Here is a 14,575-nt window from a genome sequence, read left to right as displayed (position 1 = left end):
ACCACTGAGCCACTGTGCTGACCACTAAGCCACCCTGCTGACTGAGCCACTGTGCTGACCACTAAGCCACCCTGCTGACTGAGCCACCCTGCTGACCACTGAGCCACTGTGCTGACCACTAAGCCACCCTGCTGACTGAGCCACTGTGCTCACCACTGAGCCACCCTGCTGACCACTGAGCCACTGTGCTTACCATGAGCCAATGTGCTGACCACTGAGCCACCCTGCTGACTGAGCCACTGTGCTGACCACTAAGCCACCCTGCTGACTGAGCCACCCTGCTGACCACTGAGCCACTGTGCTGACCACTAAGCCACCCTGCTTACCATAAGCCACTGGAATCATTCTCATGGGGACTGAAAAGCAGAATTAGGATTTGGGTTCCTTCATATCTGGCTTTTTTATTCATCTTTAGCACACTTTCTGCCTGGACAGCCCCTTTAAATTTTCAGTCACATGAGTCACATGATCACTTCAGCTTATTCACTGTGGAAAAGATCAGAGAAACCTCTCGAGTCGCTAAAACCACGTGGTGTATCAGCCCCGAGGGGTAAATAACAATGCCCCCCTCCCCCCTCCATAGTTTCTGTGGAGACATATTTGTTATTATTGATCATTCTCTAGGAACCTGCATGGGCCGCACTGAGACAGCGTGACTTCCCTTATTATCGGTTATTACGTGAGAAATGCGGAGTACAGACAGAAGAATACGGATACGGGTGTCAGGAGTGATTCGCTATGCCGCACTGTCTGTATACTGTTCTGTCATTACCCTGTGGGTGAGGTGTCCCCCCCCCCGCCTCAGGAGTGAGCCGTCCTGTTCTGCAGCCTCTCCTCCATAGAGCTGCACTGGGCGGATCACGTGACATCACTGGGCTTGTCCAATGGGGAGGGGACACGCCGTATAGATATGAATGGGCGCTGTTCTTCCCCTCAGATAGTAAGGCTGAGCCGTTGTCCCCGTCCTCTCCCCGGTTTTCTCCCCGTTCCCCGGACATGGTGGTCATGGGAGCCCCCAAAGTCATCTTCATCCCCGGGAACCAATCGGAGCAGAGCGACTGCGGCTCCCTGGCGTCCGTCATGTTACCCATCCACAGCCCGTCCAGCCCGGAGTCAGCGAGCGGCGATGTCCCCCCCAGGAAGCGGCAGAGACTGACACATCTATCGCCGGAGGAGAAGGCGCTGAGGAGGTGCGGTAACCGTGTGCAGTGTGAACAGGGCCGGCGGCGGTGTGTATGTGGTGAGGGACACAGGAGACCATGGAGCCTTCCAGAATTAGCAGCCGCTGCCCCGATCTGTCACTGTCCTCCTGCCTGTGACCTGGTCTCCCTGAATGGAAACAGACCCCCCCCCCATATCCATCAGGCAGACACCCCCCCCCCATCCATCAGGCAGACCCCCCCCCCCTCCGTCAGGCAGATACCCCCCCCCCCATATCCATCAGGCAGCCCCCCCCCCATCCATCAGGCAGACACCCCCCCCCATATCCATCAGGCATACCCCCCCCCCCCATCCATCAGGCATACCCCCCCCCATCCATCAGACAGACACCCCCCCCCCATATCCATCAGGCAGACACCCCCCCCCCATCCATCAGGCAGACACCCCCCCCCCATCCATCAGGCAGACACCCCCCCCCCCCCATCCATCAGGCAGACCCCCCCCATCCATCAGGCAGACCCCCCCCATCCATCAGACAGACCCCCCCCCCCATCCATCAGACAGACACCCCCCCCCCCCATCCATCAGGCAGACCCCCCCCCCCCCCATATCCATCAGGCAGACCCCCCCCCCATCCATCAGGCAGACCCCCCCCCCCCCCCCCCATATCCATCAGGCAGACCCCCCCCCCATCCATCAGGCAGACCCCCCCCCCCTCCATCAGGCAGACCCCCCCCATCCATCAGGCAGACCCCCCCCCCCATCCATCAGGCAGACCCCCCCCCCATCCATCAGGCAGACCCCCCCCATCCATCAGGCAGACCCCCCCCCCCCCCCCCATATCCATCAGGCAGACCCCCCCCCCCCATATCCATCAGGCAGACCCCCCCCCCCATCCATCAGGCAGACCCCCCCCCCCATCCATCAGGCAGGCCCCCCCCCCCCATCCATCAGGCAGATACCCCCCCCCCCATCCATCCGTCAGGCATCCCCCCCCCCCATCCATCAGGCAGACCCCCCCCCCCATCCATCAGGCAGACCCCCCCCCCATCCATCAGGCAGACCCCCCCCATCCATCAGGCAGACACCCCCCCCCCCCATATCCATCAGGCAGACCCCCCCCCCATATCCATCAGGCAGACCCCCCCCCCCCCATCCATCAGGCAGACCCCCCCCCCCCCATCCATCAGGCAGACCCCCCCCCCCCCCCCCCATCCATCAGGCAGATACCCCCCCCCCCCCCCCCCCCATCCATCCATCAGGCATCCCCCCCCCCCCCCATCCATCAGGCAAATTTATTTTTTTATAGATCTGATATTGTACAAAGCCATTGTCATTGTTATAGAGATATTGTTATCTGTACCCCATGCGTCCCTGATATTTGGGAGCTCTGCATGCGTCCCTGATATTTGGGAGCTCTGCATGCCTCCCTGATATTTGGGAGCCCTGCATGCCTCCCTGATATTTTTACATTGTCTCTCTATAATACAGGGATGGGGGAACCTTTGGCCCTCCTGCTGCTGTAGAACTACAATTCCCACCATGCTAAAGCTTGTAGTTTTGTAACAGCTGGAGGGCTGACGGTTCCCCATCGCTAAGCATCTGTCCCCACCCTGCGCCCCCAGAATTCCCTCTGAATCCCGTTGTGGTCAGCCCGTCCTCCTCCCCCCGGGATCCTGTTGACATTCCAGTAAGCTGCCGGCTGTGTGGGAGGATGTTAGCTGATCCTGCTGCCTGCGTGGCATGTAGGGGAGCTGGCCGGCTGACGTCACTGGCAGCGATGAATAAATATCTGTATATCGGCCAGTCACCTCTTCCTGGAACTTTACGCTTGTGCAATATGTGACATTTCCTCACCGTGTTGGTGCCGGAACGCTGCAGACCGCGCTGCACCGAACAGCTAACGTGTCTAAGCAAAATGAGGATGGTGTTTGCAAATGCTTCAAAAGTGCTGACAGGCGGGGGGCATCTGGGGTCCTGCGTCCTGCCCATTAGTGTCTGGTGGAATCAGATGCCTGTTGTATATGGTGCCCTCCGATGCCCTCGCTGCTTTGTCACTTACTTCTCTTTAATCCTCTGAAGACAGAAATAAACCTGCAGCGCGGGCAGTGCCCAGAATAGCCGCAGGCGCTGCCAGGAAGCTAAAATGAGAAAAAGGAGGAAATATTCTGCAGAAGTTTCCACACTGAATAGATGTCTGTCCTTCCTGATGACCAGGGCGGGTGTCTCTTGCTTTGTGTACTCCGCATAAACATTGTATGAATAGACATTGTGTACTCTGCCCGCATAGACATTGTATACTCTGCCCGCATAGACATTGTATACTCTGCCCGCATAGACATTGTATACTCTGCCCGCATAGACATTGTATACTCTGCCCGCATAGACATTGTGTACTCTGCCCGCATAGACATTGTATACTCTGCCCGCATAGACATTGTATACTCTGCCCGCATAGACATTGTATACTCTGCCCGCATAGACATTGTGTACTCTGCCCGCATAGACATTGTGTACTCTGCCCGCATAGACATTGTGTAGTCACCCCGTATAGACATTGTGTAGTCACCCCACATAGACATTGTGTAGTCACCCCGTATAGACATTGTGTAGTCACCCCGCATAGACATTGTGTAGTCACCCCGTATAGACATTGTGTAGTCACCCCGCATAGACATTGTGTAGTCACCCCGCATAGACATTGTGTACTCTGCCCGCATAGACATTGTGTAGTCACCCCGCATAGACATTGTGTAGTCACCCCGCATAGACATTGTGTAGTCACCCCGCATAGACATTGTGTAGTCACCCCGCATAGACATTGTGTAGTCACCCCGCATAGACATTGTGTAGTCACCCCGCATAGACATTGTGTACTCACCCCGCATAGACATTGTGTACTCTGCCCGCATAGACATTGTGTAGTCACCCCGCATAGACATTGTGTAGTCACCCCGCATAGACATTGTGTACTCTGCCCGCATAGACATTGTGTACTCTGCCCGCATAGACATTGTGTAGTCACCCCGCATAGACATTGTGTAGTCACCCCGCATAGACATTGTGTACTCTGCCCGCATAGACATTGTGTACTCTGCCCGCATAGACATTGTGTAGTCACCCCGCATAGACATTGTGTAGTCACCCCGCATAGTCTCTTTCTGGCTTTGTTTCCCTCTCTGTCTCCTGGGTCCCTATTACATATAGCAGCTGAGCACTTCGGGGCATATGCCGGGCAGATGTTTAGGATCAGGAGCCGTCTGCTTGCCGACACCTTTACTGTTCTGTGTTGTGAAAACATTGATGGGTTAACAGGAAGGAATCAATGACAGGCGGTGACGTATAATGTATAGTGGGGAGGTATATCCGAGACGGTGAAATATAATGGGGAGATATAGCAGGGACGGTGATGTATAATGGGGAGATATAGCCGGGACGGTGATGTATAATGGGGAGATATAGCAGGGACGGTGATGTATAATGGGGAGATATAGCCGGGACGGTGATGTATAATGGGGAGATATAGCCGGGACGGTGATGTATAATGGGGAGATATAGCAGGGACGGTGATGTATAATGGGGAGATATAGCAGGGACGGTGATGTATAATGGGGAGATATAGCAGGGACGGTGATGTATAATGGGGAGATATAGCAGGGACGGTGATGTATAATGGGGAGATATAGCTGGGACGGTGATGTATAATGGGGAGATATAGCAGGGACGGTGATGTATAATGGGGAGATATAGCAGGGACGGTGATGTATAATGGGGAGATATAGCTGGGACGGTGAGCATTTACCCCCCCAGCCACCCGTCAGCTGCTTCCAGGGACCTGGTGACACTTCTCACAATACTTCTGGATTATTTGCACTGTATTAGTTGCATCTTAGTTATCGTGAAGTCGTATGTGGCTTCATAACTAAGATACAGGTCTCCATGCTGGGTGTAGTAGTTCTCATTGGCTTTATTTGCCTTACAGATGAGTGTAGCTGCTGTGCTGTTCTATAGGGCTGAGTATACAGTATATATATATACCATGTGGCTCCATATGTGAGAGAAGCAGCACGGTGCATATACAGCTCAGTGCGACAGTATGATGGCTATCATGGTCCAGGGGTGGCTGGACAGACCTGGGAGGTTTAGTGAGAACACCCAGGAGAAGTCACTGCCGCCCAGACTTATCCTCGTTCTTCACCTCCAGTCATGAAGGTGAAGAACAATGATAAATCTGGGCGGCAGTGACTAAAGCTCCCGGGTCTGTCCAACCACACCTGGAACCTGTCACTTAGACCCTGATAGCCGTCATCCTGTCCTATACGGAGTCCTAGATATAAACAGTGAAGCACTGAGCTGTATATGCACCATGCTGCCTCTCTCACATATGTTGTCACGTGGTATATACTGTATACTCAGCCCTATAGAACAGCACAGCAGCTACACTCATCTGTAAGGCAGGGGAGGGAACCTTGGCTTTACAGCTGTTGTGAAACTACAACTCCCATCATGCCATGAAAGCTAAAGCTTTAGGTGTCCAGGCATGATGGGAGTTGTAGTTTTGCAACAGCTGGAGGGCTGAGGTTCCTCATCCCTGGTATAAACCACAGAGCAGAAGCCTAAATGACCCGATGGTTTGCAGGTAATAGGTGTCTATTGTTGGGATTAATATATACGTCAGGAGATGTCACTGTATACTTTCCTAGACTCCTGAATGGTAAATCTGCCCAGATACTTAGCTGTATTAGATGAGGAACAGTCCACTAGACACATACAGCTTATTTAGAGCTTAGGAAAGCTGGGTGACAGGAGCTGTGATGGTTTCCATATGGCAGGCCCGGATTCTTACTGTGAACCCTCCTCTAACATCTGGTAACACCGGGGCCATAGCCGTGTGTCTTGCACTCGGATGTACACGATGCGGCACATTAAGAGTTGGGGAGAGCTGGATGACGGGAGCTGTAATAGTTTCCATATGGGAGGCCCGGATTATCTCTTCTTACCTTGAACCCTCCTCTAACATCTGGTAACACTGAGGCCTTAGTGGTGTGTCTTGCACTCGGCTGTACACGTTGCGGCACCTGGTGGGTACAGACCATCTGTTTATCTCTCACAGTATCATTCAGCTGATGCAACTCCCTGTAATTCTCTCCATTAGACATGACGGGACTCGCTCCGGACCTCTTACGTGTTCTGGAATTGTCAGACCCGTCTGTTTCCTGCTAGAGATTCTTCAGCTGTAATTACAAGTTACAATAAAACCCTTACAGTCCTCCAAAATTACATCGATGGGCAGTGGTCTACGCAGTGCCTATAGGGGGTGGTCTACGCAGTGCCTATAGGGGGTGGTCTACGCAGTGCCTATAGGGGGCGGTCTACGCAGTGCCCATAGGGGGTGGTCTACGCAGTGCCCATAGGGGGCGGTCTACGCAGTTCCCATAGGGGGCGGTCTACGCAGTTCCCATAGGGGGCGGTCTACGCAGTTCCCATAGGGGGCGGTCTACGCAGTTCCCATAGGGGGCGGTCTACGCAGTTCCCATAGGGGGCGGTCTACGCAGTTCCCATAGGGGGCGGTCTACGCAGTTCCCATAGGGGGCGGTCTACGCAGTTCCCATAGGGGGCGGTCTACGCAGTTTCCATAGGGGGCGGTCTACGCAGTTCCCATAGGGGGCGGTCTACGCAGTTCCCATAGGGGGTGCTCTCCGCGGTGGTCTACGCAGTGCCTATAGTGTGCGGTCATCCGCGGTGCGTATAGGAGGCGGTCTACTCGGTACAGATGGCCAGGATGCATAATGTATGATAAAAATAAAATCTCTGGCTGAGGGAGGTTTCACACATTGCAGCCATGTTATCTTCATGTATTTTCCTTTTTCATATAACTTGTCTGGATATTCGGCTCCTTTATCACAGACTTAATGTATAATTTTTTTTAATTTTCTTAGGAAATTGAAGAACAGAGTAGCAGCTCAAACTGCGCGCGACAGAAAGAAAGCCAGAATGAGCGAACTAGAGCAGCAAGTCCTGGATCTGGAGATGGAGGTAATACAGACACCCAGATAGATAGATACATTGTGCAATTTTATGTTGGTGTTTGTTTGTTTCGTCCCCAGATGTAACAATACAGTGTCAGGCAATATTCCCCTCCCTATGGACAGTGTGTGGTTCACACTGCGTTTTTGCAATCCGTTTTTTGAAAAAAACGGATGTATTTGTGTGCATCCGTTTTTCCATTGACTTCCATTATAAAAAAAAAAAAAAAACGGATCAAAATGGATCAGTTTTTTTTGACGGACACAAAAACGTTGCTGACACTATTTTTTTTTGCCCGTTGAAAAAATTGGATCCGTTACATGTATGCTAAAAACGCAGTGTGAACCCAGCCTTAGACTTCATTGTACTTGAGTTTCCTCCCATCCAGTTACTGGTGGATCATTCATCCATTCACTTTCCATAGTCATGACTAATATTTCTGTGCCTGAATGTGGAACATTGTGTCTCCATATAAACATCTGTACGGTGATTGCCAGTATAAAGATGTGTGCCCACAAGTACATGGCAGCTGTAGTTCCATTACCTCCAATTGCAGGTAATTGCAGCACTTTGGAATAAAGTCTATCATTATATGTGCCTTATTGTGAGCCCCGACATCTCTTTAACCTCATTTCCGTTTGTCTTCCAGAATGAGAAACTATTAATGGAAAATCAGCTTTTACGAGAAAAGTCCCATGGATTGCTGACCGAAAACCAAGAATTACGACAGAGATTGGGGCTCGATGCCCTGGAGGTGAAGGACGAAGAAGTTGAGGTGATTATCTCTGTAGACCATATGTTGGTGTTGGCGGTCTCTTCTGGGGGGGTAGCCTACGGCCAGTATATATCTGGTATCTGAGCCATTTATAAAGAATGTGAAGAATTTTCCACAGAAAGGCTTGTAATACCCGGAAGAATGTGCTGGGTTCAGATCAATCTCTAAGTCTGTTTGTAAGAAATCATGTGCCCTCCACGTGTTGCCAGGATCATAAGAGACTGTGAGCCTTCCTGCAATGCCTTCCACTATGTGACACTGTCAGGGTCCTTTTACACAGACAGATTTATCTGACAGGAACAGACTATAAACAGAGGACAGGTCATAATGGAAAGACTGAGATTTCTCCTCTTCTCAAATCTATTCCTGGCTTTGGCTTCAGGAATCTGTCAGATATGTGTTTGTGTAAAAGGACCATTAGAGCTTACAGATGGTTTGTACCCAGATCGTAGGTAACTTTCCACATGGAAAATGTGATGGTTGTGCAATAGGTGGAGTCTTTTATCACTGTATAGTTTGTGAAGAGCCCAGGGGCAGCCGTCTGCTTTATTTGCTCTCCCTCCCTTGTCACACAGGCCGTCTGCCCGGATTCCACTTGCTTCCTTGTAAGAGCAGGAAATGGTTTCTTTGTAAATGAGGTTACTGGCAGCTTCAGCCGTTCATTAGTTTTGCATACAATAGAAGGTGTAAGGAAGGAGTTGTCCAGAAAAGAGATGGAAGGTTTCATAACCGCTTGGCACAGTAAAATCTGAAGCCGCTTTGCCCCAGGGTTTCTCTTTACTCCGTTCCGGAACTGGAGGCAGAGCGCGGCTGTATTGTGCGGTTTCTGTGGATTTCCAAATTAGAATGTTATAAATCTGTTTCTCCAGGGGAAAGGATTAGGTCAGGGGCGTCATGGCCTGGAGAGCTAAAGCTGCGGCTGCTCAGGCATCATGGGAATTGTAGTTTTGTAACAGCTGGAGGGCCTGAGTTTGACACCTGTGGTTTTAGGTAATGAATATTGTGGTGCCAGATTTGCTGCATGAAGACAATGTATGCTCAATCTGTTTCCTCTTCCGTAGGTTCTGACACAGTCCAGAGAAGATGAGGTCAGGCCGGTGGCCGGGTCCGCTGAGTCCGCAGCACTCAGACTATGTGCCCCTCTGCAGCAGGAGCAGGCCCAGTTGTCACCGAACTTGACCATGTCTGCATGGATTCTGACAGCACTGATTCTTCAGACTCTGAGGTGAGCACCTAGGGACTCTGTTCTAAAAAGTGGAACCATCTGCAGGTTAGAGCGCAGCTAAGTGCTTCTCTCCCCAGCCTCCTGCAGGAGACATTTCATGCAATGAGACAGAGATCACAGCAAGTTGGGGAGAGAAGCGCTCACTCAGCCAATCAAAACTATTAGGCCACAACAGGATTTTACCGCAAAATGACGGCTGCAAATAACAATTGTGATCACTATCAATAGACGTCCGCCTTTTGCCATTAAATGACAACCTGTCCACGTAGTGGGAACATAATGATAACATTTAATTGTATAGCACTAACTGTTTGCGCAGCCCATATGTCCCTGCACCCTCCCTTTGCAGTGTGTGGCTATAAGTCTCATGGGAATTCTTTGACGCCATTAGAGCCCCCCCCCCCCCCCCCCCCCCCCACTGTGCCGCCATCAGCTGGTCTCACTTCTGCTTTTGGTAACTGGTTCCTCTGGTGGAAGGATACACATGGGTCATCAAGCAAGAACAACAAACATACTGGTAAATCAATAGAAAGATTAAAACAATAAAACATTTCGAAGGTCAAAGAATCCACCACTAAACAATCGAATGACCTTTTAAACGCCAGATAATGCCAAATATTGAAGCGATGCCAAATAAAACATATCAGGACGTTCTTTACAGATCTAGATTTTCATTATTTGTTCTGCTGATTATATTGAACAATCGCACATTGTCTTGAGACTTGGCGAGTTTCGCACTATCCGCTTTGGTAAAGTTTTCCATAAGGGTTTTCATCTTTTAATAAACTAATAAAACTAAACTTTTATCCCATTTTTGTTCTTCAGTCTGATATCTTGCTGGGCCTATTGGAAAGCCTGGACTCAGACATGTTGCTCAACTACGGAGAAGACTTGTCATGGAACCAGCAAGAAGACGTTAAAGGAGTCGAATCGGATTCCGTATCCTCCACCCCATCTTCTCCTATGGGGACCCCACCAATCAAGCTGGAGGCCATTAATGAACTGATCAAATTTGACCACGTCTACACAAAGCCACATTGCTCAGAGCAAGACTCCGAGCTAGGAATCGAGACCATCGTCGTTAAAACGGAGGAAGCAACTTTTAACTCTTGTATTGATCCCGTCTGTGTCAAAGAGGAGTCCCAAGAAGATGAAGTCCCACCTGTCATTGACACACAGAGCTTTTTGATCTCTTCAGAATCCATTGTGGAGAAACCATCAAGCCTCCTGGAGACAGGCAGTGACTCTGGCTATGAGGGCAGCTCATCCCCGCTCAGTGATGTGTCCTCTCCATTGAACTCTGACCAGGGGTGGGAGGACTCTTTTACCACCGAACTTTTCCCTCAGCTTCTCAATGTCCACATGGACCAAGCCTTTTCTCCCTCCCCTCTCAGTGATCCCACACTCTTCTGGAATCCCGGTCCAGATTTTGATGATGAACCATTCTAAATTGGACGGACTAATATTTATCTTCATATCTTGGGTTGTATTTTTATTATAAAGATTATATTACTAAAGTATTGTACGGTTAATTCCAAGAGCAGCAAAGTATGTGCCATTCAGATGATGACCATTCCGTCCTCTCGCCATGATGTGCGCTCCCAGAGAATGTTGTAATGTCTCGAAGGCTTCAAGGGGCAAATGCTTCTGACAGAGTAAGAATTGTAGAATGAGAACAATGTGCGGCGGAACAGGAAAGTTCTTCTAAATATCTCAACCGCATCTGATCTGTGAAACGTTCAGCACTTGGAGTTCTTTCTCTACTTCCTTATGGTTTAGCTCAGGGATGGGGAAGCTTCGGCCCTCCAGCTGTTGCAAAACTACAATTCCCATGATGCCTGGACAGCCGAAGCTGAAGACTTTGGCTGTCTAGGCATGATGGGAATTGTAGTTTTGCAACAGCTGTGGGGCCGGAGGTTCCCCATCTCTGGTTTAGCTGGTTATGATACAGGATACGTTTTCCTTGTTAGACTTTTTCAACCTTGCTGACATGGAGTTATCCAGAGTATCAGAACATTGGCCCACATTTACTAAGACTGTCTAAGGGCGAACTTAGACTAGACAGTCGATAAATGTACTGGAGTTATCAGGCTGTTTGATAAATCTGTCACTTAAAGACTGTCTTGTCTGGTGGAGACACAATGGTAAATCTGAGCCAATGATTGAGATATATATCTATATAATATATATATAATATATATACACACACACACCTATTGCCACTGCCTAACTCTGGAGAATGCGGTCATTGTATCGGTATAAAACCATCTAGGCGACATCTCGGCATATCACATGGCTCCGTAGGGAAACATTTGGGTGTTATAATTTCTACATTTCATACGAATCGATCTGTCCGTATACAAGGAATGGCCATTTCACTTCTGGTCCCAATTTTTTTTTACGAAGTTCTTATTTTATTCCCCAGTCGCTGCCTTCTTGCTAAAGGCCTTTTTTATGTTGTATTATGTTCTTTGTATATAGATGAGTCCAACAGTAGGGGTAGTAAGCTTTGAATGGAAGTCAGCGATGGAAAAAAAGCCGCTCCCCAGCTCAGATCTATATATTGTGTAATTTACTGTGTAAATGAATCAGGTGTATAGCCCCACCCCACCCCCCTCCTCGCTCATCTTATGTTTAAGTTGCTTCCTCCGTTTTAATATTTAAAAAAATATATATTAAAGAAAATTTTAATATTTATTTTGGGTCTTGTTCTCTTTTTGTATAATCCCCTTCCTGCTAATACCCACAGAAATGTGACTTTATGACAGCTGACTGACTCCGCCACCCGCACCGATTCTACTTTCATTAACAGCACCATCAAAGCTTATTACAATGTAAGTTAAACAGGAAGTCGGGACAAAATAATTTTAAGCTATGTTATTGCCCAACAAAAGTTATGAAAATTACTAAAAGACACTTATTATGGGAGATGCACCTATATTGCATTTCCTACAGCATGGCGTGTTCAGGTCCCTGCACTTACTACAGCATGGCGTGTTCAGGTCCCTGCACTTACTACAGCATGGCGTGTTCAGGTCTCTGTAAAGTTGGTGATGTCACGTCACATAAACTGCATTAATGAGACACTGGAGTAGCAGGTGACATGGCAGTTTATGTGACATGACATAACTATACAGAGACCTGAACACGCCATGCTGTAGTAAGTGTAGACACCTGAACATGCCATGCTGTAGTAAGTGCAGAGACCTGAACATGCCATGCTGTAGTAAGTGCAGAGACCTGAACACGCCATGCTGTAGTAAGTGCAGGGACCTGAACACGCCATGCTGTAGTAAGTGCAGAGACCTGAACACGCCATGCTGTAGTCAGTGCAGAGACCTGAACACACCATGCTGTAGTAAGTGCAGGGACCTGAACACGCCATGCTGTAGTAAGTGCAGGGAAAATGCAATATAGGTGCATCTCCCATAATGAGTCTATTAGTAATTTTCATAACTTTTGTTGGGCAATAATAAGGGACTTCCCCTTTAAGGAAAATTATGTACGGAAAGGGTGTGGCTTCATTGTGAAGGGGCGTGGCTTAACATTTAACTTTAGCCCTACTGACAGCCCGGCCTCTACAATCCCAGGGAATCTGAGGCTGCATCAATGTCTGTTCTCACCAAATCATTGCAAATTAGATGCAGGAAGAGGCCCCATCCCTACCCCGGCACCTTGACTTCCCCACCTGCCTACCCATCAGGCGAACAGGGTGTACATCGACAAAAAGGAATTTGTGCAAAAATGTTTGAAATACTGGCTGGGGGCAGATCCCATAAGTGATGGATGGAATGAGAAGAGACCAAATAGAGTCAGATGAAGACTTAGGTGCAGATTGGGCTAAGAATGCTAGATTTGCATTTCCAGGGAAGTAAATAGTGGTCACTTTCAGACCAGCTTAAGTACTCTCCCTTTAAAAGAGACTTTGGTACCATTCTTTGAAGACCAGCTTAAGTACTGTCCCTTTAAGAGCAGCTTGGGTACCATGCCGTTAGGAGCAACTTATGTAATGCCTCTTTAAGAGTGACTTGGGTACTGTCCCTTTAAGAGTGACTTGGGTACTGTCCCTTTAAGAGTGACTTGGGTACCCTCCCATCATCTCTTCTTTCCTTCAGTTTGCTTTTCCTCCCCCTAATCCAGGGATGGGGAACCTTTGGCTCTCCAGGCATGATGGGAATTGTAGTTTTGCAACGGCTGGAGGGTCGAAGGTTCCCCATCCCTGTCCTAACCTTCCTGTGTCTCCTCTGTGGTTGCCCTCCTGGCCGCCTACACCTGTGCCGCCAGCTAAGATGTAATGGCTATATACTGGGACATAATGCTGCTTATCAGGAATAGTCACCTGGGAGAATGTGCGGAGGAGAAGGCTGCATCTACTGTACAGACTTGCTGATTACTCCGCACTTCAAGAACTTTGCCCATTAAACAAGAAGGAACCTGCAGCCACTTGGGAGGAGAACCGGATAATTTATGGCGTGCGTCAGCCAAACCACGGAGGGGGGAAGATCAGGAACTAAAGGAAAAGGAAACACATTCTCACACCAATTCACATCAAATAAGGTAAATTTCTAAATTTCAGCAGTGTGAGAGCATAGCCTTTCTGTGGTTTCAATACGCTCCTGGTTTTGGTTGCAAAATACTGAGCAAAAATCCTGTGTGTGAACATAGCCTCATAGTGTCAGGGTCCTATTAGACAAAGCAATTTTTAACGATAAACGATCGCAAGTGAGATTGTTTATCGTTAACCTGAAATGGTTCTCCATGTTATACAGAACGATGGTCGTTACTACGGTCGGTGACTCGGGTCATCCCAGCAAATGAAGGAACAATGTGGAATTAGACTGAACGATTAGTGACCGAATGCAGAATCACAGCGAACGATTAACAATGATTTTAGATCAGATTTAAATAAACGATAAACGACACACAAACGATTTCTCTTTCATTGCCTGCAATTACACTGGACGATTATCATAATTACGAACGATATAACGATTTTCTGCCTGATAATTGTCCCGTGTAATATGGCTGCATTGTGGCCATAAGATGATCCCCCAGTGTGGAGCACGGCTTCAAGGAACCAAACTGGAATCTCCACAAAACCTTTAAGTAACTTAAATTCCGTCTAGGCGACTCTTGGGCAGTCTGGGGGTCTGTCTATAATACAGTCATATGAAGATTGTCTGTAAGTGACCATAAAGCCCATGTACCACTTCACTACATAAATGATTTTTTTACATGATCTGGTCGGCGCTGATGCGTAGATCCCGGTGGTGTGATCCATTTTTTAAAAAGCCGCCCGGTTCCCGCCATCTGCATTGTTTTCTTCATATGCAAATAGAGCTGCTCCATGCCCCAATGGTTCTCGGTGTGGGCTAGGATGTTCCTAG

General features: G+C 48.8%; 1 protein-coding gene across 1 annotated transcript; it reads left to right on the top strand.

Moving 5' to 3' along the window:
- Positions 1–919: 919 nt before the first annotated feature.
- Positions 920–11,885, top strand: XBP1 (X-box binding protein 1). Its single transcript, XM_069960729.1, is given in 6 exon segments — positions 920–1,190; positions 7,101–7,197; positions 7,838–7,963; positions 9,025–9,102; positions 9,105–9,188; positions 10,014–11,885. Coding segments are annotated over 6 exon segments (1,203 nt in total). The 5' UTR covers positions 920–996; the 3' UTR covers positions 10,638–11,885.
- Positions 11,886–14,575: the final 2,690 nt, after the last annotated feature.

This window comes from Dendropsophus ebraccatus, chromosome 3, assembly GCF_027789765.1.
Source record: "Dendropsophus ebraccatus isolate aDenEbr1 chromosome 3, aDenEbr1.pat, whole genome shotgun sequence".
Classification (NCBI taxonomy): domain Eukaryota; kingdom Metazoa; phylum Chordata; class Amphibia; order Anura; family Hylidae; genus Dendropsophus; species Dendropsophus ebraccatus.
The sequence above is the reverse complement of the archived record's forward strand: the minus strand, read 5'-3'. Positions and strand labels throughout refer to the sequence as shown.